At 48.0% G+C, this 26090-nt stretch overlaps 7 protein-coding genes across 7 annotated transcripts; 3 read left to right on the top strand and 4 right to left on the bottom strand.

Moving 5' to 3' along the window:
- Positions 1-211: 211 nt before the first annotated feature.
- On the top strand, positions 212-2194 carry RhiXN_05003 (uncharacterized protein; the record flags this gene model as incomplete). The annotated part of the gene is made up of 5 exons (XM_043324819.1): positions 212-298; positions 356-766; positions 808-1146; positions 1197-1406; positions 1454-2194. The coding sequence occupies 5 exons, from the start codon at positions 212-214 to the stop codon at positions 2192-2194; spliced, it is 1788 nt and encodes a 595-aa protein (XP_043177238.1).
- A 612-nt stretch (positions 2195-2806) lies between these two features.
- RhiXN_05002 (uncharacterized protein) lies at positions 2807-3541 on the top strand (the record flags this gene model as incomplete). The annotated part of the gene is made up of 6 exons (XM_043324818.1): positions 2807-2983; positions 3044-3051; positions 3105-3207; positions 3264-3351; positions 3406-3476; positions 3533-3541. The coding sequence occupies 6 exons, from the start codon at positions 2807-2809 to the stop codon at positions 3539-3541; spliced, it is 456 nt and encodes a 151-aa protein (XP_043177237.1).
- Positions 3542-4650: 1109 nt separating this feature from the next.
- RhiXN_05001 (small nuclear RNA activating complex (SNAPc), subunit SNAP43) lies at positions 4651-5042 on the bottom strand (the record flags this gene model as incomplete). Its single annotated transcript, XM_043324817.1, has 2 exons — positions 4651-4869; positions 4923-5042. 2 exons carry the CDS (start codon positions 5040-5042, stop codon positions 4651-4653), a joined length of 339 nt encoding a protein of 112 aa, XP_043177236.1.
- Positions 5043-5967: 925 nt separating this feature from the next.
- On the bottom strand, positions 5968-9138 carry RhiXN_05000 (Fungal specific transcription factor domain; the record flags this gene model as incomplete). The annotated part of the gene is made up of 17 exons (XM_043324816.1): positions 5968-6582; positions 6632-6760; positions 6814-6908; positions 6965-7262; positions 7318-7370; positions 7427-7500; positions 7558-7616; positions 7671-7748; positions 7797-7892; positions 7948-7997; positions 8048-8074; positions 8136-8150; positions 8212-8284; positions 8345-8381; positions 8443-8660; positions 8719-9049; positions 9104-9138. The coding sequence occupies 17 exons, from the start codon at positions 9136-9138 to the stop codon at positions 5968-5970; spliced, it is 2283 nt and encodes a 760-aa protein (XP_043177235.1).
- Positions 9139-11626: 2488 nt separating this feature from the next.
- Positions 11627-12968, bottom strand: RhiXN_04999 (uncharacterized protein; the record flags this gene model as incomplete). The annotated part of the gene is made up of 3 exons (XM_043324815.1): positions 11627-12224; positions 12290-12369; positions 12882-12968. 3 exons carry the CDS (start codon positions 12966-12968, stop codon positions 11627-11629), a joined length of 765 nt encoding a protein of 254 aa, XP_043177234.1.
- A 376-nt stretch (positions 12969-13344) lies between these two features.
- Positions 13345-16380, bottom strand: RhiXN_04998 (methyltransferase domain protein; the record flags this gene model as incomplete). The annotated part of the gene is made up of 12 exons (XM_043324814.1): positions 13345-13937; positions 14101-14242; positions 14859-15038; positions 15161-15238; positions 15433-15455; positions 15506-15539; positions 15709-15836; positions 15897-15988; positions 16078-16105; positions 16162-16175; positions 16234-16278; positions 16340-16380. The coding sequence occupies 12 exons, from the start codon at positions 16378-16380 to the stop codon at positions 13345-13347; spliced, it is 1398 nt and encodes a 465-aa protein (XP_043177233.1).
- Positions 16381-17881: 1501 nt separating this feature from the next.
- On the top strand, positions 17882-25842 carry RhiXN_04997 (Rho guanine nucleotide exchange factor; the record flags this gene model as incomplete). The annotated part of the gene is made up of 23 exons (XM_043324813.1): positions 17882-19342; positions 19395-19922; positions 19977-20108; positions 20151-20273; positions 20336-20640; positions 20701-20764; positions 20830-21135; positions 21186-21351; positions 21440-21453; positions 21515-21638; positions 21694-21752; positions 21806-22093; positions 22144-22267; positions 22323-22400; positions 22457-22542; positions 22595-22765; positions 22820-22945; positions 23001-23098; positions 23154-23281; positions 23336-23813; positions 24879-25004; positions 25081-25208; positions 25277-25842. 23 exons carry the CDS (start codon positions 17882-17884, stop codon positions 25840-25842), a joined length of 5679 nt encoding a protein of 1892 aa, XP_043177232.1.
- Positions 25843-26090: the final 248 nt, after the last annotated feature.

The following is a 26090-nucleotide window of genomic DNA, read 5'->3' as shown; positions in this document are numbered from 1 at the left end:
TTGTACAGTACGACGCAAAATCAAACGTCCCGTGACTTTTCAGGATCGCGCGCCGCGGTTTATTTGGCTCCTTCCAAATTTAGCTATATGTAAACATTCCGGAAAGTATAAAACTCAGGGGTTAGGAGTTGTCTCTTTCTTTGCCTCCTCCACCACCTCTCCGCTCGCCCTCATTTACACCACTCGACCAAGTACCATTTTCTAGACTACTATGGTCGTGCTCGCACCTCGTTTCGCCCCGCTCCTTGCCTTTGCAACTTCTCTGGCCGCAGTGAATGCGCTCCCGTATAATCCAGAGGTAAGCCCCTGAGTATACCCGAGTCGATCCGAACGCGTGTTAAGTTGGACTCGATAGACAGAAGCACTAGGCAATGTTCCCTTCCCTGCACTGGTTCCTCGTCCTGGCGAATTGGAGGCCCGAGGACACCGTCACCATCACCACCACCACCATCATCACCATCATCATCACCACAAGCACAAGCATAATGGAAGGGATCTCGAAGCCTTGGATATTGTGGAAGGCATGGAAGACGAGGATACTCCTGAACTTCGTGTTCCGCAGAAGCGCCGCAGTGGGAATCCCCTTCGGCTTGAACGGAGAAAACACCGCCATGATACCAAGGTATATGCAGACGATCCGGTCGTTATTTCAGGTGACCATAACCATGTTCACACCCATACGCATGGCGGCCATGGACACAAGCACAAGCATGGACACCACGGACACGGACATGGTACCAAGGTCTATGCAGACGACCCTCTGATCGTGAGCGGGGACGGAACCATGTTCATTCGCATTCACACAAGAAACGTTCAGGGGTATGTGAAGGCTCGAGCCTGCTCGAGATGTCTCATACTCCCATGTCTGGATTCGCGTTTGATTCGCCGGGGGCTTGGCGCGGCTTTTCGCACTCGGCACCTGGTACCGTGGATTTGAAGCGAGATTTGAGTTTGGAGACGGAGAGGAAACGTCGTGGGGACCATCAGCACCGGGAGGGAAGGTCTCTGGAACTTACTATGGCTACCAAGCGTGGTTTGTTGGATAATTTGGTCCCTCTATTGGCTCCTGTTCCTGGAATCGCGGGGGTTATCGATATCGTGGGAGGTCTTTCTCATGCAGTGTTGAGCGAGTCGCTTGCATCATTAGTATGTACCCCAATTTTTATTCGAGGCGAATGACACTGAACTCGTGTTAGATCATCGCACCCAAACCTAGTGCTGCCGCGATGGGCATACAGTCGGCCGACGGTGAACAACTGCCTGGTTATCCAATTAACGCAAGCAATTCGACTTCGACTACAATGTATTTGGTCCCTCAAGACGGGACGCAGGCTAATCTTGGACCCACGAAGAAGCCTGTGCTAGTCACGATGCCTATGCTTCAAACTAAGGATAACACTGTCAAGGTAAGTAAATACCGTATCGGTCTTGTGCATTGATTGATTCCCTTTAGTTATATTGCGCTAGTTATGACCCAAACTCGGCATCTCCGTCACAACTTACGTCTCAGCCGTGTATTTACAACCCGAATGCGGGCCTGGATACCAACAGTAGTTCGACACACATGTCTCAGCTCTTTGCTTGGGATATCGAAGACGGTTCGATCAGTCCACTTTGGCATAACCAGACGGGATCGGACCAAGTGGAAGCCGCGAACGCGCCAAGTGGAACTCCTAATCCAGCTCACAATGGAGGATACGTAATTGGGAGTGCTCCTTCGATTAGCGCAACCAATGCCGAGCATTCTGCTCCCAACCAGTTCTCTATGGTCTTCAGGGCCCATCCGGTTCTGCCATCAAAACCGGAAACTTCGACTGAATCTACTATTCTAGCTTTAAGTGCCACGAGCGATTCCGAAGACTCGTCACAGATCCCTCAGTCTCCTGATGACGATCTTGATGACCAGAGTCCAATTTCCGGATCTGATGATGATAAACAAAGTCCCTCTGAAATCGCTGGGGTGGATGATGAATCTTCCCAGGGAGGGACAGGGCAGAACGAACCAGCCCCCTCGACCACTGTGGATCAGGGTGCAAGCCCACTTGCGACCTCTACTTTGGCGCCAGAGGCGATGGGAGCAGAGATTGTAACTTCAACATTCACCATGCTAGTATCGCCTACTCGGTCTTTGGATGCGGCTGGTGTTATAAACTCAACAACTTCTAGTGATGCTCCCTCTTCCACGACAATGTAGATTTTTTTGTCATTTTCACACTGTATTTATATAAACAGACTCATCGGTGAATAGAGCTTAATTCCTTGTAGCCTTGGTGCACTTGTATGCGGAGATAATGGTTTGTGATATTCTAAATCTGGGTACAGCCCGCCAAGGTCGGGCGTTCCTGATTTTAGAAACTGCCCTGGGATTGACAGCTGGGTATATGCGCACTGATTCAGACTGTTGTGCCACCAAAATATTAACCTTTTGTATCGAAAACTCGAGTCCTTTGCTAGGGATCATTACTTTCTTATTATGTTTTGTTAGAGAATGATTCATATGTGGCCCTTCAACCGGCAGATCAGGACATCTTTGATCGGAGGCACCATGTTGAATGTCGGAGTCAAAGGGCGCCGCCCAACCTAGAGGCTTGGCAGGACGTCTAAATATAAAAGCAGGAAAATTCAAGACCACCTGATATTCAACTTCACCCTCTACTGTGTTTTTGTTTGGTCTGTGTTCGCTATCGTGAGTCTCCTTCTGGTCAATGCTAGTAACTATTCGGTCTGACATGCATTCAGTTTGTACTTGCTAGTACCTGTTCTTCTATTCCCTCTGCCATTTCTCTATTTTGTTACCCAGACGAATATGTTTTCTCGCTTCTTGTTTTTCGTGCTTGCTATGCTGGTCGTAGCTACAGTTATCGCCAACTCTAACCTTCCGGTGGCCTTGGACGCTGTAGATACTGTTTCTCATCGCGCCTCAAGTATTAAGGCTTCTCACAAGCGTGGCCCGAAACCAGCACCCAAAGGACGAGGTGGTCGGGTATGCGCTCTATTTTAATCATATTATGGATCACGCTGACCTGATTTCGCGAATTCGTAGGCCACATGGTATGTAACATAATTGGAATGATCTCAACTCTTGCCTAGTTCATCACCTTCAGGTACGAGCCCGGTCAAGGCCATTGTGGCGGCCGCAATAAGAATACCGATATGGTTGTTGCGCTTCCTGGCGTGGTTTATTCTGGAGGCAAATATTGTGGCAAGGTGTGTCTCGGTTGAAATAGCATAAATTGACTAACATTGTAATCACCTGACCACAGAAGGTCAAAATTACTAACCCTACAAACGGTCAGACATGTTACGCGACGGTAGTAGATAGCTGTCCTGGTTGTTCTGCTGCCGATCTAGGTACTCCACATGTATGAATTTTGTTGCATCTCATCTCTAACACGCTCCCTGTAGACTTGTCCCCCAGTGCCTTCAAGAAGATCAGCAAAAGCTTGGATGATGGGGTTGCAGCCATCAACTGGGATGTAAGATACTCTTATATCTTCTCGCTGGACATGTCTGACTTTCTCTTTCGATATAGTTTGTTTAGACTTGTCACACCCAAGTTTTCGTTCCGTCATTCTATAGATCTGGGATGGTTCGTTATTTTGTTTCGTTATTCTGTTTGTACGATTAGATATTTTGCATCCAACTATTGTTGTTATGTTAGCCCCACCGGTCACGATGGCACTACATAGAAATTAGCAGTGGGTGCCCCGTATGACGCATTCTATTGCATTCAGGCAACCCTAACACATTGGGTGGCTTGAGCGTACTTGAACATCATATTCTAAGAATATAATCATCGTAGAATATTTATAGAGAGAAATTAAATCTGAGCGGAATTCGCTGCAACGGCAACGTAGGTCTCTGAAGCCGATATGATGGGATATTCGCATGAAGAAAAGGTTTCAGCCAACAACACAGAGCGGATGAATACGGCTAGACTACCTCTGCTCGCTATGATAGGGCGATGCAGCACTCATTGTTCGCCTTTGGAGCGAATCCCTCAGCATAACTCCCCACATTCTTTGCTCTCTTTAGAAACGTTCGTTTTTTTTTTTTTTTTTTGCTTGCGTTCACCAATACGGTGATGATTAGTGTCCACATGTTCGACTTTTTATAAGCACAATAATGCTATAGTTGATATAACCGGACATCAAAGTCCGGAGATCTATTAAAGTATCGCGTTACCAACGAAGCCGCTGTGTTGGGGATAAGTAGAATGGAAGTTTTCCTATAAAATGCTTGTTGAGTGAGGTATAGGAGATGGCCGGGTGAGCGAACAGACAAGGTGATGGCACTTTGGTCGCGGTGGGCCGAAAAAAGCAGAACAGGAAAGCTGTCAGTAACATATCTATATCCACGCGTTTCGACACCGATAGAACGGACCGGGTTAGCCTCATCTCACTGCAGGGCCATGCAGTACGACAAAGAAAGGGAACCTTTCGTGGAACATCAAATGCTCAAGGACGGTGACAAACGAGGGTGGACGTTGTTCTCTCATGTCAAGGGCCGACTCTTAGTTGGACAAGGAATATCATGGTAGGATACGGAATAGGGGAGAGAACGCACTATAATTATGATAGCCGACTTTTCCCCCGCAGCGTGATCGTGAAAGCATGTGCAGAATAGCAGCGACTATTCCAGGATTGGGGGTCACATTGTTGTATCACGTACAAGTCCAAGCAATTGGCCTTTACGAAGTTCTGGGTCTACTTCGACGGTCATACCCTCCCGTACTAGTATATCTTCTGCATTTCGTAGATTTTGACTGGTTTCCTGAACTGCATTGTCAATTATTTCGGGACCAGCCGCATCCGCCATTAGCGTACGGAGGCTCATGTAATCCCCAAAGATGGGAGTGGTCCATAGTCCCTTAGATCTATGTGTGAAGAGTTGCCATCAAGGAAAGCATGTAGCTCATCTACTGCTCGTTTTGCCGTTCGGAGTCGATTGGTGACTGTCACGCGGCCAGGACCGCGGGTCGTAGTATCCTGGTCTGTGGTACTGATGGCGACGAACGTCTGTGGAAGTACTGTAGGGTTCATCGACCGAAAACTGGAAACAGGCAATATTCTGAAGGTATGCTGAGAAATCAGGTTCGAGATAAGATGCGTGGCAATAAGCTTGTGTGGGTATTGAAAGTTTAGGGGTAATTGAAAAAACTGCAGCAGGTGATCTGCCTTGCGCCGCCGAAATCATCGTGATGTATTGGAGAGCAAGAGCGCCAATCAGTTATGCATTAATAGAGGAGAGTAAACCATTACCTAGGGGTACGGGAATCTCCAAAACACGGTGTAATTGGGAAGGTTGGGTCATGTGGAATGTATAGAGACCATAGACGGCTCCAAGTCGCATGAATTCATCGGAACAGGTGTTTGCTGCTTCTAGAGGGGTAGATCGATCACGGCATGTGTATTGAAAGAAGTAATTCATGAATTAACTCTGCTCACCAAGGAATGTTCGGTGTACTACACGCAGGAAGGTAGCTCGCCCAATCGCATCAAGACAACACAAGTGCATAAGTTTCCAGTCACTGTCCATCCAACAAGATTTAAAAGTCTCAAGCTATCATCTTTGGACATTCCGTTTTGGCCGGTAGCATTACTGGCGGCCGCCTCCGCGAGGCCGCAATGATCGGAATGATTTCGCAAGCGTTTCGCAAATTCAGTAAGCAGGTTTTCAATATCTAAGCGTAAATGAGAAACGAAGAGGTCCGAAGCGAAATATTCAGGCTGTAGCATAGGAAGGGCACCGTGTAGAGTGACAGTAGGTTTTAAAGACATGGTGGTTTGTGGTTGGCTGTACGATTACGGTGTGTCACGTGTCACGTTCTCGCACTCCTATGGGGTCACCAAAGATAAAACATTGATCAGATATCTGTTTCGAAATAATACTGTTTTGAACATCTAAAAATTTACAACTAAAAATGCAAGTCCGTGGTAATACATATAGCATGTTGTCGTCAATAAGTTAAGCTTGTCTACCTTGCACGCCAATGCTGGCCATCAATGCTTGCCAGGTATAGTCTACGTTATTGGGAGTTGGAGGCTGTCTATCTGGGTCATGTGAAAAAGGTAATGGCTGTTGCTGGCCAGGATACGGATAATTCCCTGTTGGAGGATAACTATAGTATGAAGTCGGCGATTGAGGCCCAAGCATGCCAGGATGGAGTGCCACGAGAGGCGCATCACAACCCGGATCAAAGCCGGAGTTGGTTGGATCGATATGATGATGAGTCGAAAGAGAACCAGGCTGCATATTGACCCCCTGAGCATAAGTATTCAAGTATGGATCAAGAGAATGGTGGTCGTTTAGCGAATCTCCCACTGCTACTCCCGAAGCAACACTACCCGACTCATCCGAGTAAGGAGAGAGTGTCGAACTTGTAGATTGCCCACTTCTGTATTCGCTAGCTTGTCCCTGGTAAGTAATAACCCGAGTCCGGCCACCCAATAGAGTATTCTCCTCTCTCCCACTATCCGAATTTCCGGGAGGGCTTCCGTCTAATGATATAATTGTCGGGTGGCCCGAATGATATTCCTTAAACGCGTAATGAGCCCTTTGGCGTAATTTCAAGATCGTGGGCTATGTGCGTCGTCGTTAGTTGCAGTCTTTGATCGACTGTTGAACTTACCAATGCCCTTCGAGCTCTACAAGCGTTTTGCGCTTGGCTAAATAAATCTGACACTTCATCCAACCCTTTCAATGCAGATATGGATAAAGATGACCCAGGGCAACGGATGACCAACGCAGCGAGGATGGTCTGGGTCAACTATTTAGTGGCGCATATATTGCTCATACATTGGATGCACTTACCGCACCCGAGAAAGCATGGCTCCAGTACAACCAAAATCTCATAGCAAGGTTGGGAAGTAAGCTGAAAAGGCTCCTGACTGCCGCCAGATGTCGCACTGTTGAAGTTGCATACATAAGCCAATGCCGATATATCGGTCGCACAAAAACCTACAAACAGCTTCGTGGATGGCGATGACCGACTCAGCGTATCGACTCTGGAGCGGGTCATCCGGAGACTCGCTTATTGCACGCGCGAAGAAGCTCCGATGCAGATGCATTAGAATTGTTTCTGGGACACAGAATGTCGTATGGCGCTCCAGCTGCAGTGAGTTATCTACGTAAAGTGATGTTTCCTTGTATTTATTGCCGAAGAAACCCGGGACGTGCAAGTGAGGTGGCCCCTCGAACTCGCGAAGGCGCTTGTGTAGTTTCAGAACTTTTTCATATGATGGCGCAGTAGCGCTAAACGCCTAGAAAAGAAATTGGTGTAAGAGTGGCGTCGACAACCGCAGCCGATATGTTTACCCCGTCTAAAACCTCTAACAGCAACCTCGCAAACACAAATTTAACACGTTGATCTACAAAGTGAAATAAGTGTAAGTAAAATGCAAGAGCTGATTTAGTTCATACGCACAACTTGGCTCAATCAATCCATCCTGATTCATTTTAGCTTCTGGGTCTTTTGGCCACTCTGTATCAGTATGTATGCTATGTCCGAGCATAAGCATTCGGATCACTGGAAGGTAATCGAGCTTGGAAACTTACGCGGCTATACTAGGCGGTCTGCCAAGCCCAATTGCTACCCAAGCATCAAACGTTCTCAACTGAGATGACGCTCAGTGGATTGCGAGGTCGATTGAGATCGATAGCTAACTCACCTCCCACCAAAGTGCTCGTCGTAGTTCGGCTTCAGCTGGATCTAGATCCCATCGTTTACCATCTCGATGAAGCCCAATCTAAGAGAGACTTAGAAAAAGATAAAGAAAATTTAAGTAAATACCTACGCCGACTGCTAGTTTCATACCAAGACCTATGAGTGCCCAGTGGTGCATTGGGGAGTCTTTGTTGTCCGTCAATTGGCAGAAGTAACACATCAGCAACTAAAACGTGGCATTAGAATTTACCTAGATTAGACGTCGTTTAAAAAAAACATACGATTGATTGGATAGCTGATACCGTGGTATTCTCAGAGCTACAGTCAAGTGCTAAAGCGGCTCGTGCCAGCATATGGTATTGCTCTGCATCTTGGTGGTACGGGGGAGATCGGTGTTAAGTTGGACACCTAATACCAATCATATGAAATAAGTACGGCGTCGAAGTCCTCGAGAATGTTAGAGTAATACCAACGGCAAGAATACCTGGGTTGGGGCTGAGGCGTTAGCACTATGGAAGTCGCAGAAGTCGCGTGTGTGTGCTTACCAAACATCACTGAATATTGATGAGCACTGCATGCGTCGACGTTAGTTGGCGTCCGATACATTCGATTGAAGATCTGGACCCAAGTGAGCAAGCATATATGGGCGACTATCAAATTGCCTGATGCAAGACGAACCGTTTCAATAAACTGGCTTCTTGGAATGGGGTTATATCTAGACGAACACGTTCGCTCAACCACCGAGAGAAAGGCGCCCAGATGACTATGTTACTTACAGCCAAGTCGCGTTCATGAAGTAGAACTCGCAAATCGTCCAAGCCTTGTCAGCAGCAGGAAGCAGTGCCCTGAGCTGTTGTTTGATCTCCTTTTCGCTCCCCCGGATAGGTGTAAAAGGGAACGACTGGGATAAGTGCTGTAGTTCAATGTTCACGGTAAACCCAGGTCGACCAACTGAGGAGCTGATAGACGGCTTTACATCGAGAGACTCGGAAGGCTAGAGGAGGACGGAAAAATCAACCCAAACTCGAGATGATGAGTATAAATTTCTTCACCTTGAGCAAAAACTCGGCTCCCGCCGTTCCACCATAAAAGACAGATCGCCCCTCACTTTCGATGGTGAGTGTACCAAGCGCGTCCAACACTTCAGGCCCTTGTTCTTCACCTACTGCATTGGTGGCTTCGGTGCGCCGACGTTTGGATTGAGCGGGGGCAAGCTCAGTGCCGAGTGGCGCTTTCAACTCGAGTAATTCCTCTCTTAACAAAGGATGAGGCTGAGAGGAATGCGCTGCCTGAAGGGTAGCAAGGGCATTCTCTAAGCTAGATATTCGATCTTGGAGCTGGATGATCTTTTCGTGGAGCTCTTCGGTATTTGCCAGCACGAATCTATAAATGAGTAAGTAGTCAATACGTCTGAAACCTATGCCCTAAACGATATACCCACCTGTTGCCCTTGCCAGTGGTGAGTTGGCCATCGGGACATATAGAAGAACATCCCCGCTTCACACAAGAATGGCAAGGTACCTGTCTGTCACATCGTAGCTTCAACCTGTAAGAAATCCGACCGGAACGGAGATTAGACGAGGGCGTTTAGATTACTTTTGGAGAGCCGCGTTGATCGCACCGTCTACATTCCGCGCACGACAATGCTCCTCGACGACGTCTATTACTAGAAGAACTAGCGTTATTCTCTTGTGTATTTGAAGAGCTTTCAGCTTCTGGCGGGGTAGTTGTGCCAGCTTGCATGGTTGGTGACCAGATTAGGAGATCAAAAATGCAGGGGAGCTGAGGCAGAACGGATCCGCAAGATATATGTACTCGAAACCACTACGCACAACATAAATTCAAGAAAGCGCTAGCTCTCCTCACAACTTCGGAGCTGAGTGATACTGGGAGTGGACGAGTCCCAAAACAGTGGGTCAGTGGAAGATCAAGGATGCATGTTACCGCAGACCCATCAGCACGACAATAATACCAAGTTCCGTGAGAAAAGCCGCCGGATCTGGTTTGCCGAGAACCATAGCTCGGTACGCGCATATGTCCTGCACACGTGGAATTGCATCCCCAGATGATGCCGTGAGTCGGTATTGATATGCTAACTCTGTGGTTATAGTCATTCGGGCCTCTCGGCGACCCCGCGGAGGATTTGACCGTGGCAGTGGGTAGATAAAATGGAGTTCTTAGGATCGTCCATAGTTGAACATACTAGGTATAGCATAGGCACCTGCCCAGCCTGGAAGGAGAGTCAGGACCAACATCGTTCCAATTTGGCTGAAGGCCATTTATCTAATCGTGTTCGGTGATATGTAGTCCCAGAACCTAATTTATGAACCACTCCACCATACTTGGACTCATAATCGATGCCTCTTGAGCGTATACGTATCTCTTGGCGCCCGCTACAATATCTCTATAACTATCAACTCACTGTCGATCGCCCTATTTTTTCTCTAATAATGCATGCAATCGCAACGACAGTCCGGCCATCTAAGGTTCACCCGTATATACTCTGCAGCATGTCAGACTACCACATTTCGAGTGTCACTCTATCACCGGGATCCCCGCGCCCAAGCAGCGATTGACTTTGTTCCTTGAACACGCCACTATGTGGTACATTGATACTGGTTCGACTGCTATAACGGTTTAAGCACGATCACGATTGACGATCTGAATCATTCCGAACTGACGCGGCTCGATCCTTGGCTCGATCACCTCCTGTTTTTCGGACGTTACCACCGGACATTCGATTTACCAATTATGTCGAGACTAAAAAGCTAGGCATCATAGTTCTGGAGAGTATAGAACCCACTTGACCTCGGTATCTAAATCCTTATAACATTGTACGGTCTCGACTAACTCGAAACCAAGACTCCGGGCCAACGACTGTGGCGCTGGCCCCCTTATGGATTTGCTAGAAAACGAGGCGTACAATTAAATGTTATCATTTTTACTCTAACCAACCTTGGCTTCTCGGAAACTCACTTCATATAAATAGCTGCAAGTTGCAGGTTATTCTACTTCCGTTCTAACATGGTTATGACCCACCACACCTTGCGGTCAAGCAAGCTATTCTCGCATCGATGATAGTGTCGGAACGTTGTCGCTCTATATCCAAGTTTATTGTAACGCTGCTGTGAGCCCACGCGAATACCCTTGGATACTCTACGACTCTATCATCATAAGCAATTATGGTATGATATGAGCATTCTCACAATTCGAAACGCGCTCGATGCCATGATCTATGGAATACGAGTGCAAGATTTTCGCACGGCACTTCGAATAAGATTGAACCCAAACGTCCACGACAGGTAGATGATCGTGTTCAAGGGATCAGCCTCTTTTGTACATACCGGCGCTTGAAATACCATATACTAATGAGAGATTTCTCAAAAGCCTTGACAACCATCGCATGTGCTCTTGCTTACCAATATGCGTTTGCCAGTCGGGGATAATGGACAGAAGGCGAATATCCATGTGCAAGTTTATGAGTGCAGGGACGTTAGTGAATGTCGATGTCCTATTTTACACATCGGTACCGGCACATGATGCTGGCTCAATGCGAGAATAAGCCATTTTCTTTTATGTCATCTGAATTGTTTAATAATTTACCTTCTAATAGGCTGTGTAGCCGGGTATCTACAGTTCACCCTCGGTAAAGCCCATGCCGGATAACAAGACATTTAAAGATCTGTTTCCATTGAACTAATTTTTAATATATTCCATAAGTGAAAGACTACATGCATAGTTAAGAAAACAGTAACACAGAAAAAAAGTTTCCCGCGAATTGAGTCCACTCGTTACCTCTCGTCAAGAGTTATAGCGTCTCTTAAGACGAAACTAAAGTAAGCGCACAAAGGGCGCGCCCATCAATGTTTATGTAATCCCTCAATCACTGGTCGCACATGTGGAGGCGATTATTGAGACCCATGCGTGGTGTACACTGGTATATATGCACTCGGTGCAAATTTAAGGCCATTGATTCTGATAGTAAGAATGATACATATAGTAGTCCGAGACCTCAGGGATGCGGTCCTGCTGCTGTCCCTGAGGAAGTCCTGAGCGTACACTGCTAATGTTGTGGTTGGTATACAAAGATGCTACAGGTGTCGTAAATTCGACGGATGATGAAGACGATGATACATCGCCAGTGTTGCCCATAGTTGCTTGTGATATCTGATCGTAATGCTGTAAAGTGTCCTCCCATCTTGAGCGTTTGATCAACTCGTCGATAGCACTCCCACTTACGTCGGAGAAGGGATGTGCATGAGGAGTATTAGATCCTGGATTGTCAATGTGATAGACCGAATCTTGCGGCGAGTAAGCCGGAGGTGATGTAGAAGCGATAGTGGCAGAGGGCGGGGATGGTTGCCCGTGAATAGGAACGAAAGTCGAGGGAGCGTTTGATGTTTGTGCTTGAGTCGACGCACGATCTTGAAGGAGTGGGTGTGGATTCGTTGAATATCTAGCATGAGACTCTTCTAGGGCGTCTTCGAGCTCGGAAATGCGGGCTTCTAGGCATCGTACGGTTTCTTGAAGCTGTGATGTTGTTGCCAAGATATGTCGTCTAAGGGCACGCGTCGAGTCAGCAAATGGCGAGGATCAACTCGTCGATACGTTGAAATGACTAACCTGGATCCACGGCCTGCCTCAACAATCCCGTTAGGACAAACAGATGCGCATCCCCGACGTTCACAGCTCGTGCAAGGGAACTGACGATTACACTTCAACTATCAATCAAACATCAATTAGGGGTGTTGAGCCACACAAAAAAATGTATATTATACCTTAAGCCTAAAAAGCCAAACAGGAATAAGAATTCAAGGACATAGAAATATGAGTATATTATCTCTTACCTCCTGCATTCTCTGCAAGAAAGGGGCCCTACGCCCCGACGCCGCTGCGGAATGTTGGTATCCGCTACCGAGTGGGACATAGGAGTGGTCCTATTCCGTCCGCACTCCGGGACATAGAAGAAAGAAAGACTGGTGGGATCGGACCTCGCTTACGGGAGTTCATATAGTCCCACAACAAGGCCGTGACGCCCCTCCATCACATTGTACCATGACCGTGAGCGACAAGTATGTCCAAGCGCTGGGGGATTTGATAGTCGCGAACGGAGCCAGACTATCTCCGGTCGGTGATTGCTAATTTGCGACAATGGACCCTAAAACTCTCCGGAGGCCGGAGAGAAAATTAGGCAAATTTCCATTTTTGAGCTCACCTCCTCCACATTCTCCGGAGCGACGTCATCGTCGATGGCAGCGCTATAAAACGTGCAGTGCCATGGCGAGGATGCAACATAGCTCATTCTTAGCGAGTCATTCAACATTGAAGACAAAGACTCGCGCAAGCGATTGGGGCGAGGCTGGTTGTGACCACCTTAGCGGTGGCAGTACTCGCTCCAATGCGCAGCCTCACTCTTGGTACGATACTGTAAACTGCACTGAAACTGCTGAACGCCAATCCCAGTTGTGACAGCTCCTCTGCGGATAGGGGCAAGTCACGGTCAAGGTACCAGCGCCACAGCTTTGATGGTTGTTCGGGTGAACCGGTGGTTTGCCGCCTTCAACTCCCGAATGACATTTAAGCCTGCGAAAGTAGTTTATCTATTTTAAGCTGCATGAACTCATTATCAAAAATAAGTTGGATGAACTTCGCGATTCGATTATAGGTATTCGCCATGATTAATTCTTCCTAAACTTTCCCTGCATCCAGACTCGATACATTTGAAGTTGTCTTTTGCGGTTTACCAGCAGCCGGCGGTCAACGCCCAACTGCGTGATCGAGAAAAGAGGATGCGAGATGCCAAGTACAGTACTCGACTGCGCAGCGGTGGCCTGGGCATGATTGATACGATCGGTCGATGGTGGGGGGGCCTCGCCTGGAGACTGCGCTCCGCTCGAAGGTTCGTGTCCATGTGGGTCGGACGGACCTGGAGTAATACCATCTGACGCGTCTACTTCTTCGAGTGATGTTGGCGGCTCGGGCCTCTCATCCCGTATGATAGTGTCGTGTTGAGATGCGTCCAAAATCGCACTCGTACTCTCTGCTAGAGCGGGTCGGTCGTTTCGCGAACTCAGCTCCTCTGTTGGAATAACATCGACAAGAGCAGGAGCCAGTGCTGAAGAAAGATCGTCCGATGAGGTGAGGATCATGACGTTCGAAATCTCGGCTTTGAACGCCGGATCGTTATCTTCTATCTGTGAAGTCACGACCAATCCTTTGGAATCCTCTTTCTTGGGCGCTAATGTGCCTGTGAACAGCAAGGCGAGCTCATCTAAAAAACACAAATGGGGCGTTAGTCCAATTTGTCCATGGTACATAAATGGCAAAAAATGCAATAGTGACAACGTCGCACACGCCAGAAGGACGAAACGCTTCTTCCAACAAGCGGGCCGAAACCTCCGTATACATCCGATAAACGCTGCGACCAAACTTACCCAAGTCAAAGAAATAGACGCGCGTGCCGTCCCCACGCACGTAAAAGTTATCATCCAAGAGCCGACCTTCTTTGAACCGGAGTTGGGTGAGATCATAACGGCCATAGTCGCGCAGGACAACCAGTCCCCCAGGTTTCAGCATCTATTTGGGAAATAAAAGTAAATGATTGGCGATCAGTTGAATCTTTGGTAAGCGGAACCAGTCATCAAATTGGGATTGTTTGTAAGCCGAAGAATGCTTGTAGATCCACCCCCCCCCCCAAAAAAAAAAAGAGTGGCAAGTTCGATCACAAGGACCCCTCTCGGAAATCCCATTGCAAAGAGTGATTGAATGCACCCGGGCTCAAACCCGGTCTAGATATACTAGGGCCGAGTCGTTATTGCGACATAGCTGGGAGAAGAGACGGGAGCATCCAGGTAACAGGATGGATAACAAACGGACCCAAGGGTCATGGAGAAACGCCCGGGGCCTCCTCCAGTTTTCTGGGGTTCCGTGTATAATGGAATGAACGGATTTCATCGCATTAAAGCCCTTCAGTGAGGAAGGTTATTGTGGGCAACAAGGCAACATAGGCTTATGTGCCAAATGAGGAGTAGTATGCGTGGACGATCGCAAGGTGGCCACACAAGGGGTAGTAGATGGTTGACAATGGGAGAGGAAAGTGGCGACAGCGCAGAGACAGAATACGATGTGGACATATATAGGTGAGATAGTATGGTGGATGTAAACCCATGAGTAGACCTGAGATCAAACTTACTCGATAGACGTTGATAACAGCTTGCGCCCATTCTTTGGGATGTAGGGCACTGAGGACAAACACCATTACCACGACGTCAACCGTACCAGAGTCGACGCCGGGTGGCAAAGTGGAGCCGGCAAGGTCCCATACGTAGGCTGAGACAGATCCAATATGGTTAGCGGTGTAGAGGGGGTGTGCCTTGAAGAAAATTAGCGAACTGATCTTGTATGCGGGTTCAAAACCAGGGGACTCGGGAATTCCAACGGAGATTCAAGAATATCAAGGGATGAGTTGAGACAAATGTATGGTTGGCCACTTACTCGTACAACCTCGATCGCCTTGGAAGAGTAATCACATCCGATTATGTTCAGTTTGGGATTTTGGTTTGATTCAAGTAGCTTAAAAATGAGCATCAGTAGTGAATAAATCACTCAACAGCCCCTGAGACAATCGATATCGAGATAATTGGAGTGCAGCTACTGGACAAAGCAAGTTCTGAAAATGAACGCAATAGATGCCAAGTAATACCAGTGGGAAAACATGTGTATCCTGGCAGATGGCCGATTGAAAGAGGCGGAACACTTGCACTCACAGGAAACACGGTGTTCCCGGCGCCTGAATAACTATCAAATCCTAGAAACGCACAGCCAAAAAGAATTGCTTACCACACCCGATCTCAACGACTGTTGCCTGGCCAGCCTACAGTAATCAGCATTAGTTAAAGTACATTGCAGGGTTATTCATATTGGTCGATCGTAGGCAATCAAGAGGATACCGCCGGCAGACGTTCGCAGTTCCAAAGTCACGGAATCCCCAACCGTGCCACCCAGGGAAGGTACAAGTTTAGTACAAGAAGCAGCACACGAACCTCGCTATCAGTTAATTGGGTGAGTTCTGGGAACTCTTGGTGGAGCCATTTGCGGTCACGGAAGAAATTTCCCTCGTTCCATTTGTAGAATCGATCCCAATAAGAAGCAGGGTTATCGTTATATTTCGCTGAACATCCCACACAGTTTCAATTTTCAAAAAGGAGTAAACCTGGTGAGAAGGACGTACAGTATTCCGCCTTTGGCACTGGGGAATTTCGTTGCCGTCCAAGCGCTTTCTCAATTCGTTCTGTTTGGTCAGATGGGGGAGGAACGTGGTCCCTGTGTAGCGATGTATTGGATGGATCCAGTTAGAAAGCAAGTGAGGGTGTGGGTGACCACGGCTATCGAGCCAATAACGAGCGACGTACCAGGCGTTTTTGCTCCACACGTCCTGATCTACACAGTCCAATAGCAAAAGTCGTCCCCAATAGGTAAAGCAGCGAACGACTAACCCTCAGTCAAAAACCTGAACGCGCTCAGTTATCATTCTCGCCGCAGGTCTGGCCCTGGTAGCAAGCACGCACCTGGAGCCAAATGGAGGGGCATCTGCTTGAATATCGTGAACCGACCTAGCGTGGTAATCTTCAGGTCAACAACAAGGTAAATGTCAAAACGATTGGGAGTACAAACGAGTTGGTCTTCGGGATTTTTACTGCGCTAGAAGGTGCCATGAAAGCTTAGGATGGACGATACACGAGTCACGAGGTGATTGACAAGAAGTGCATAATTTAATCACGGCAAATCCGTGCGATGATCACGTGAGTCATGGATCTCGATCAAGCGCTGAAAGAGGACCCCTCTCCTCGGTGATAGATCTAAGTGGGTTTGACCATTGCAGTACAAGCACGCAAGTTGCTGAGTTGGGCAAAGGAAAAAATCGGAGCTCATGGAGTCATATCTGCCAACTGAGACAAACAGGAAGCCGTTGGTGCTCTCTCTGTGTCGAGTTATCGAAGGTGGATGTGAAGCTTGCGGTGTCTGAGATCCATATTGGTAGTTTGATGTGGGGAATGTGCAGAGCACAGGCATTGAAGTATTGTAATACAAATGAGAGATATGACTCAGAGTACTAAAAATAAATCTACCAATTGAAAACGAGATTCATAGGGCAGAAGTAATCTACACACAGCCTAGTGTAACAATCCTATGTATATATTCAGGGAAGGATACCAAAAAGAGAACCATGTAGCAGAGGTCCTGGCCTATCGCATTATTGGAGAACCAAAGAAAGCCCAAACAGGGGGGATATATGCTTTCAAAATAGACAGGTGCTTTAATGAATGAACATGGATTGGCGCTCATGTATGTAACAAGTCGGCCTTCCACTATCTGGCTTCTGATAGAAAGATCGAGTATCAGACTTTGGGCTTTCTGTCACAACCAGCACCCAGAAAACTGTGACGTGAATTGAATTTGGAGACTGGCTAGCCTTCCAGTTTGACTCTGGATGATACTCTCGAAATGAATTTACTGAGAGGGGAGGCACGTGATAAAGCAAATCGATTCGACTTTTAAGTTTTCTGTGCCCCAACCAAACGTTCAGTTTGCTAGAAAAGGCCGATACCATAAGACTTTATTCACAATGTCGTGAGCAATGGGGCAAAGTGCAAAACCTTTCAATCTCCAGGACTCTCCTCGTGATTAGAAGCAAGGAAGACACGTTATTCTCAGGCTTGAATCACATTCGGCGCCCGTGGGCAGACTATGGCGCAAATGAATCCATACGAGTGCACGGTAGCGCATACACGAATTTGGGTAAAATGGCTGACTAAATAGAGCCGGGGGCTTAGGACCATGTGCAATGGGTATGGTGTGCCACAGAATGCCGTCATACCGGTCCCATAGTCGACCGAAATGAAAGCAAATGTGAATCAGTGTTGGTAAAAATAGTAGATCGTGTTCAGAAGGCTTGAGTGAGTCGTAACGGAGGATGAAGCGCCGGAAGCGGGATTAGAATGAGGCGATCAAGTGGACCCTGAGACACCTTTGGAGAGCCGGAGAAGGAGAAGTGGACAACAACGACATAGTAACACTCGGCCTCGTATCTTAAACACGACGACTGACAGAGGTACGCAGCCGATTTAGCTGCGAATTACCGTGCATGTCAGAATCGTTTGACAATAGCGCTGATATTCGCACGATCCAGGTCAGACGCGAGACGTGCGCGCCGAGATGCAGTCCACACAGCCCAACGGACGACCGGGAGATGGAGAAGGAGATATAGAGAGCATGTTCAAAGAAATACTAGGTGGATTTGGGGAGTCTAATCTGACTCTGAATGACCCGAGGCAGGCGAATGCCGGGCAGGAACATCGCCGAGGTCACTACGCAGAGGATAGTATTGTCTCACTGATCAGCTCCTATGAGGGCGGAGAGGATGACTACGAGCCTCAACCTCCGCGTCACCAAGGTCCAGCCAATGCCTACATGTCCCAGCGTGGTCCTACACGGGATAGATTGAGGCCGTTGCCTCAACCTCCTGGCGCATCGATATCGCCAAAGCCAGCAGCCTTCACTGCCCCGGCCCCACTTCCCTCATTGCCAGGTGCTATATCCATGCCTTCACCAGAGCCGTTTCAGCATCCCGGTCCTCCACCAGGTCCACCAGGCCCAGCAAGTGCTTACCTCGGCAGTTCCTATATCCAGCCCGGTCCCCCGAAAACTCTGCTCAACACACACGTACGCCGACAACTTCCCTCCCAGCCTGATCCCTATGGCCCTACCTCCAATCCTACTATTTCAACCCCCAATGACCCCGTTCGACGCGCAACTAGGCGCCCGACCACCGCCGGTTCTGATACTGCCGCCAGCCCTGCATCAGCTGTGCCCAGATCACCGCGTCTTTCGCAGCCTAACCCATCCCCCTATGGAATCCCCACAGTTCAGGTTGGTGCCCCAGACGACTACCAGCCCAGTTTTCCCTCTGGCCCTCCGCCCGGAGCTATGTTGCCTTCTATTCCTGGCGCAGCCAGCACCCCCAACCTCAACTCTCCTGGGCCCATGTACCGTTCCTCGTCACCCCAGCAGTTTGACGCATACGGCGGTGCGCCGTACATCCCCCCAAATACCAACAGCTCCTATGCCGGTGTTAGCCACCCGCCTCGCACCACCTCCCGCACGCACACCAACGAAATGTATCAATCTCCTGTTTCTGCCCTTTCCCCTAGTCTAGGAGCCAACCTTGGACGATCTGGTTCCGCTTCCTCCTCCATGCTCTCCGGAGCACCCATTGACCGTAACAATTCCAAGTCGTCTAATTGGTCTGCAAACTCGAGTCTCCTGCCTAGGAATAATTACCCCCCGTCCACGGTCTCTTATGATACAACGACGGGCAACGATGCGGTTGGATATTTAGATCTGCCTTCTGCCAGTTCCCCCGTGGCCGACATGAGTTATCGCGGTGACCAACAATATCTTGAGGATCGTATTGCCACGGCCAAGGGTCGCTTGGAATTACATCATGATGAAGACGACCCGGATGATTACGACTATAGCGATGAGGACGAGACTCTTTTCGTTAATTTGGCCCTTTTGTCACATCTGGCCGTGAAATTGCGAGACAAGGTACCCAGAGGTACACATGTAAAAGGAAGTATCCCATACACACACGCTTTCACGGGCAAGGATATCGTTGTAAGTTTAGAATTCTGTCCTTTCTTTCGCAGGCGATTCATTTGGGACACAGTCTACTATTCAATCTACAATCCAACGACAACTTGCCATCACGTTCGACCTCAGTACCAACGATCGTCGCACAGCTCTCCAGGTGGCAAGAAGTCTACAAAATCAGCTCTTCTTTTACGAAGTCGAGTGGGGTGGCCAAGCCCTCAACGACGGAGTTGAAGACGTCTACATGTTCCTCGATGATCAAGGCGGAGCCTCTGACCAACGATTCGAGCGAGAAGAACTTCCCACAGGCGTAATCACCCTACTCACATCTTGCTACTCCCCGAGTTGTTCGTTGGGGCTACCCGGTAAATGTTACGCTTATGGCTGTCCAAGAGGATACCAGGCCGGTGCAGCGCTCGGTCGGCAGCTCAGCGCCCAAGAGAGCAGGCCCTCTGAAAAAGAGACAACCGTCGAGTGGGTGGATTCGGTTGACCCGGAGGTTGTGCGAAATCTGCCAGAAAGCGAGAGAAGACGGCAAGAGGTCATATGGCAAGTCGTTAAAAAGGAGGAGCAGTATGTACAAGATCTGGATACCATCGTCGAGGTATGTATAGTCTTTCCAGTTCACTTGGAGTTAGTTCCTGAGTCTCTTTTTTAGATCTTTATCCGCCCATTGCGCGAAGCTCGTTCTTCTATTGTTCAAGGAGACGTGAATCAATTCATCGACACAGTATTCGGGAACATTCTCGATATCCGCGAATGCAATCGTCGCTTGCTCGAAGTCATGCGAGTCCGCCAGCGGAGCAGCAACCGGTGATTCAGCAGATCGGAGATGTATTTTGCTGCCGCCGAGTTCCGCATCGTCTATCCGCTATACATCGGTCAACTCCCTATTGCGGAAAAAATGGTCAAGGATGAGAGCGAATCCAATGCAGATTTTAGAAGCTTTTTAGAGGTGAGTAATCCTTCCTCACTTTTTTGGGAGAATTTATTGACAAGAGAGGGGTGGGGTTACAGCATTGCTCGCGTGATCCTCGAGCACGTCGTTTGGACCTGAAGCATTTTATGCACCGTCCTCAAGAGCATCTTACGAAATATACCACCATCCTCGAAACGATTCTTCACGATACCGAGAAGGAAAATGCTGATGCGGAGTACCTTGCCGAAGCCATGGCGTCCATTCAAAATCTTCATTCGGTCGCACAGCTGCGGACGTTCCAGAGTGCAATGTGTCGTGGAAATAGCGCTAAGCTTGAGTGGCACAATCTGGTTAGCGCAGAAGTACGCGATGGGATGTCTAAGCAGGAGATCAAAAGACAATCGTGAGTGCTACGGAATAATAGCGATGTAGTAAAGACTGAATTGGATTGCGCATTAAACAGGGTTATTTTTGAGTTGATCAAGGGAGAAATGGAATACGTCAAGGATCTAGAGCTACTCAACACTGTGAGTATTCTCGTCTGTGTCTGGCTCACTTCTAGGGCTGCTTCTTACGTGCTACCCTCATGTAGCTCTTCATTCAACCTCTCCTGCACGAGAACCCTCCCCCAATTCCCCGAGAGGGCCTTGAACGCTTTATCTCCGAGGTTTTCGCTAACTTTGCAGACGTTCATTTGCATCACAGGCGAATGCTCGACACGCTCCACGAAATCCAGCGCGAAGAGCATCCCATTATTCGGTCTATATCTGCACCAATATTCGATGCTGCACTCAATTGGAGAGACGCGTATATGATCTATATCCCACATTACCCTATAGCGGAGTACTTGGTAGACTCACAAAAGGCGGAGAATAAGGAATTTAGGGCGTTTGTCGAAGTATGTGCAACGCATCAGACGAATGCTGAACTAATCATATACTTTTACAGCGACAAATCCGAGCTCCTGATGCCCGTCGACTCGAGCTCAAGGCATTTATTCATCGACCGGTAGCTCGTCTGCCTCGTTACGAACTCTTGTTGCGCGACATCATGGCTGCCTCACCTATGGACCACGAGGATCGAGAGTCAATCCCCCAGATCATTGAGATTATCAGTGAACTAAACAGGTCGACCAATGCGGCCATTGGCACGGCAAACAAAAGGTCGAGATCTGGAACTACTCGGCTAACATAGTATTTAAGCCTGGGAATCGATTGTGAGCGCAATTTATCCCCCAGCTTGGGAGAGAGACAGAAGTAGACTCATGTGTCGACTAGGATTTGGATCTACGCAATGAATCACGGCAGCTTTACCACTTTGGGAAGCTGTATCGGCAGCCTGAAGGTGGCCTAGACTTCTCAAGATGGTCAGAGGTTTTCGTGCTAGTGTTTGACAACTACTGTAAGTGGTTTCCATCGTAGGTTATAGATCCAGAGCTTAGATCCCGGATTTTTAGTGGTCATCACAAAACCAAGGTCCAAAGATGGGGTGACAAAGTACTTGGTCAATCGCAGGGTTAGTTCCATCTATGGGCTTGCAACAACCTAGCTGAACAATACTATTTCCAGCCCATTCCTATCGACCTGATGAGTCTGGTCGGCTTCAACGACCCTGCTCAGCAGCGCCCCACTCGTCTATTCAGTATCGGAACGAAGCACGACGCGCCCCCTGCAGGACCGGGTGGATCTGGAGACGCCCAAGATTCACGCTCCATATATCCTTTTGGTATTCATTACTCGGGCCGTGCAGGAGGCATCTCTCAGTTTTTCATTGACTCACAAGCTGCCCGTGAGGAATGGAGACAGAAACTGGAAGAGGCGATTGAAATGCGCAAGGTCGTACAGGATTCTAATAAGGTAAGAATTCCCATAAATACAGTGCATATCACAACCAATTATCGGAGTAGGTCTTCGAGCTGGAGACTCTCAGCGACGAAACGTTTGCTCAGCCCAAGGGGTACGCTTCCAACTCGAGCTGGAATGACGAATCTTCCTTTGCTGGCGGGAAGGTTACTTGCACAGTGCCATTCTGTGAGTGCTTACTTGGTCTCCTAAAAACCCAAAATTGACGGGTTGGATCCCCCAGCTACCGCTGACGGACGTGGGCTGGTTGCAATCGGATGTGCAGAAGGCGTATGGATCGGGCTAAGGCACGACCCCAAATGTAGGTCGGCGGATATAGGGGACGGGTGTAATATTAACGAAGTATGGATAATCTAGCGATACGCCGAGTATTGCACCTCAAGGCAGTTACCCAGTGTGCCATGCTGGAAGATTTCGGCATTTTCCTTGTATTGGCTGACAAAGTGGGTTTGCTGTAATCATCTTTCACTATCATACTTCTAACATGCGTACCAGGCGTTCTTTGCTTACCACATTGAGGCACTCGTTCCAACGGCTGGCACGGCCCAGATGAATAGTGCACAGAACAGGACCCCCCAACGATTGAGCGGCAACAAAGATGTCCAGTTCTTTAGCGTCGGACAACTGGCCGGCAGGACATTGGTTGTATATATGAAAAAGAAAGGAGTAAGTGGTATTCCATCAATTAGGCTGTGCTAATTGGTTCATTTGCTTCAATAGATGGAGAGTGTCTTCCGTGTGTTGGAACCAATCATCCACAAAATCAATGAACCTACTCGTGCGGGGGGTGCCTTCAGTCGATTTGGTTTTGGTCAGCAACGATCAGAATGGTTTCGGATCTACAGGGTGAGCACAATACCACTGGCTTAATGTTGGTAGTATTTACAGAATAATGCCACAGGATTTCTTCCTCCCATCTGAAGCATTTGACCTCGTATTTCTCAAGGCCAAGGTGGCGATCTTGTGTACCAAGGGATTCGAGATTATGGATTTGGCCGAGTAAGTCGGATTTCAATTGTCTAAGGAAAAGCAAGCCTAAGGCCTCTATGATTAGCTTCAAGAGCGTTACGATTCCTCAACGAGATGACGCTCGGTTTGCCAATGTTGCAAGACGATGCGATTCCTGTCGACCATTGGGGATGTTTAGGTCAAGCGAGAACGAGTTCCTGTTGTGTTATGACGGTGGGTCATCATGTGTCGCATCATATTCGGGTATTAATCTTATATTCTGAATAGAATTTGGTATCTACGTGAATCGTCACGGCGACCCCACCCGTAATGTCGGCACTACTATCGAGTGGGAGGGACGCGCGGAACGAGTTGCGTTCCATCCGCCATTTGTGGTTCTTTTCGACAGTCGCTTCATTGAGATCCGACATATCGAAAAAGGCAATTTATTGCAAATCATCAAGGGCGAAGATGTCCGTTGCGTTTGGGATGGGCGAGGCGCCAAGGTCCATCCGACTGCGACTCCCGGTCCTGAGGGATGGAGCGATGGTACTGGGTCCCAGGAGAGCACAATCCACGTTGTCATGAACTCCAGCGACTCAGGGTCCAGTGGCCAACGGGGCAAGACACAGTATCAACATATTTCAGAACTTGTTCCCACTGTACCGCTGTTCTTGCCCGGTCCGCTAGCTAGTCCATCAGCCTCTACCTACTTCCCTAGGCCGGGTTCCCCATCTCTATCTTCGCCGCGCACATCGGTCACAGGGTGGCTATAGTTTCTAGTTTGTGCCGGCGGACCTAGGAGCGGAGTGGGCGTTTCTTGATGATTACTTTTGCTATTTTCTCTGTGTACAATGTGTATATTGATGGATTCCATATAATCAATTTTGGCGCACTAACCATTGCACTTGTCAATATAAAATTATTCTCTTCTTTATACTTGGCGAGCACTTAAGATGTTAATACGAACAAATGTCGGAGTTAGATGTCAGATCAAGTAACGAGCTCAGATCGATACTTGTGAGGTGTGCTCATAATACAAGGGGTGGCGGGCATACACACCGTGGTTACACGTTACATCATCGCCACAGTGACTCAACAAGTGTGAGCAGCTGATCTACATCGACTCGTCCAACCAGAAAATCAATCTCCCACAAAGTCACTACCAAGTAAGAGATTTTGTGGAGTCTGCTTCAACCTACGATTGACTTAAATTCAATTTACAAAACTTCCGTGGGTTCGAGCTCCGATATCGTACCACTATTATTTTGCTAGTGACTTGTGGTGGGCAAGAGCTCAAAAGTAAGTTCATCCTTATAGATTTGTTAGAACTTCTAAAAATAGTAAGATTGAGGTCAGTGTGATTACTTGACAGTATTCTTACTGAATCGTTGGCGTATTCAGGACGTCACCACCAGCAAGCAAGTTGCTGTATGGATAGGATCGAATACGTATCGGTATAGATCTTCAGGTCGAAATGTCAACGTGAATAGATTACGGTACAACTGAGTGAGCTATAATAAGGAAACCAGCTGGATGGGGTGGAGCGGGGCGTTGAGATTCATATCAGAGGCGAGTGTATTCAGGGATATTACTATATCGACTTAATCGACCCGTATGCTTGGAAACGAGTACCGGCGCTGATGATAAAAGTTTCTTTTTTGAATTGGTAAGGATTTTCTATGAACGAATACCTGAAAACATGAGGCTCCGAGATTGACCACGAGACTGATTGCTTTGGATCAATCCGCAAGGTGCCCTCGATTATCCGCAGCGACTCTTATATATTGGAAGAATAGCACTCACTACTTGTCCCTTGAGCCTTCCCCAGAACCACTTTCACTTCGAGCTTGAGACTAGATACATTCATGGCGGCAACCAAAGAAAACCCAATCGTGTTCTATGACGTTGCTGATGCACAAGGTGAATCATGGTCTTCCAATACCTATAAAACCCGGTTAGTATAGGCATATTCTAAGCTATCTTCGCATAACCAGCTCAGAAGAACTGCAGCTGACACTCAAACTAAACAGACTTACTTTAAATTACAAGGGGATACCTTATCGTGTCAAATACATTTCTCTATGCGACATCGAGCCGACCCTTAAAGAGCTAGGTGTCCCCGTCGTATTCCCTACATTCCCCCACTACACGTTGCCCAGTAAGTGATAGGCAAATGAAAGATAAGCCCTCTTAAGAATACTAACGCATATATGCTTATCTTAATAGTGATTGCCGATCCCTCCAGCGATCCAGACGGCGAGCCCACTTACATTGCTGATTCTTTTAAGATCGCACTCTATCTTGATGACAAGTATTCGTCTCCTCAATACCCGCTAATACTTCCTCCGGGAACCCGTGCAATCGAGCACATGTGGTTCACAACCTATTATCCACCTCTGAGTGCTTTGGTTATCAAGCTATTCTATTATAAGGGACCGCGTTTGCTTGATGAAAGGAGCGCAGAGTATTGGCACCGAACTCGCGGGGACAAGTACAAGCCTCTCTCTGAAGAGGAAGAGACACAGTATTGGGGAGAATTACGCGAAAAATTCGGGACATTAGCAAAGTCAATCAGTCTCAATGACGGGACCAGTGAAGCCGGGCCGTTTATATTGGGCAAAACCCTTTCTTTTATCGATTTTACTATTGGAGGTTTCTTTTACTTCATCCAAAGGGTCGTAGGAAAGGAATCCAAGCAACTGAAGGAGATGATGGAATGGCAGGATGGGGGATGGAGCGTGTTTTGGAAGGCGATTCAGGATGTCGAAAACAAGTCATCGCAACTTCCGTGACTATTGTGTAGCTAGCCTCGTGTTGTATTCCCAATACTAGCAATTGAATGTTGGCATTAAATAAAGTATTAATACACCGAGTTCTGGTTATGAGCCGCCTTATATTCTGGTATGTGTGATGTGAATGAACACAAGTCATGAAATCGCTAGTGAGCTTAATTATATAAAGGCATCTCTCCCTTTTGAATGATCCGATGCCTAGTTTCACCCGTGTGTTCAGGACCTGGGGCGATCCCAGTTCCGATCGC

Source organism: Rhizoctonia solani, chromosome 2 (assembly GCF_016906535.1).
Source record: "Rhizoctonia solani chromosome 2, complete sequence".
NCBI classification, from domain to species: Eukaryota; Fungi; Basidiomycota; class Agaricomycetes; order Cantharellales; family Ceratobasidiaceae; genus Rhizoctonia; species Rhizoctonia solani.
This window is presented reverse-complemented; position numbering and strand designations above follow the sequence as displayed.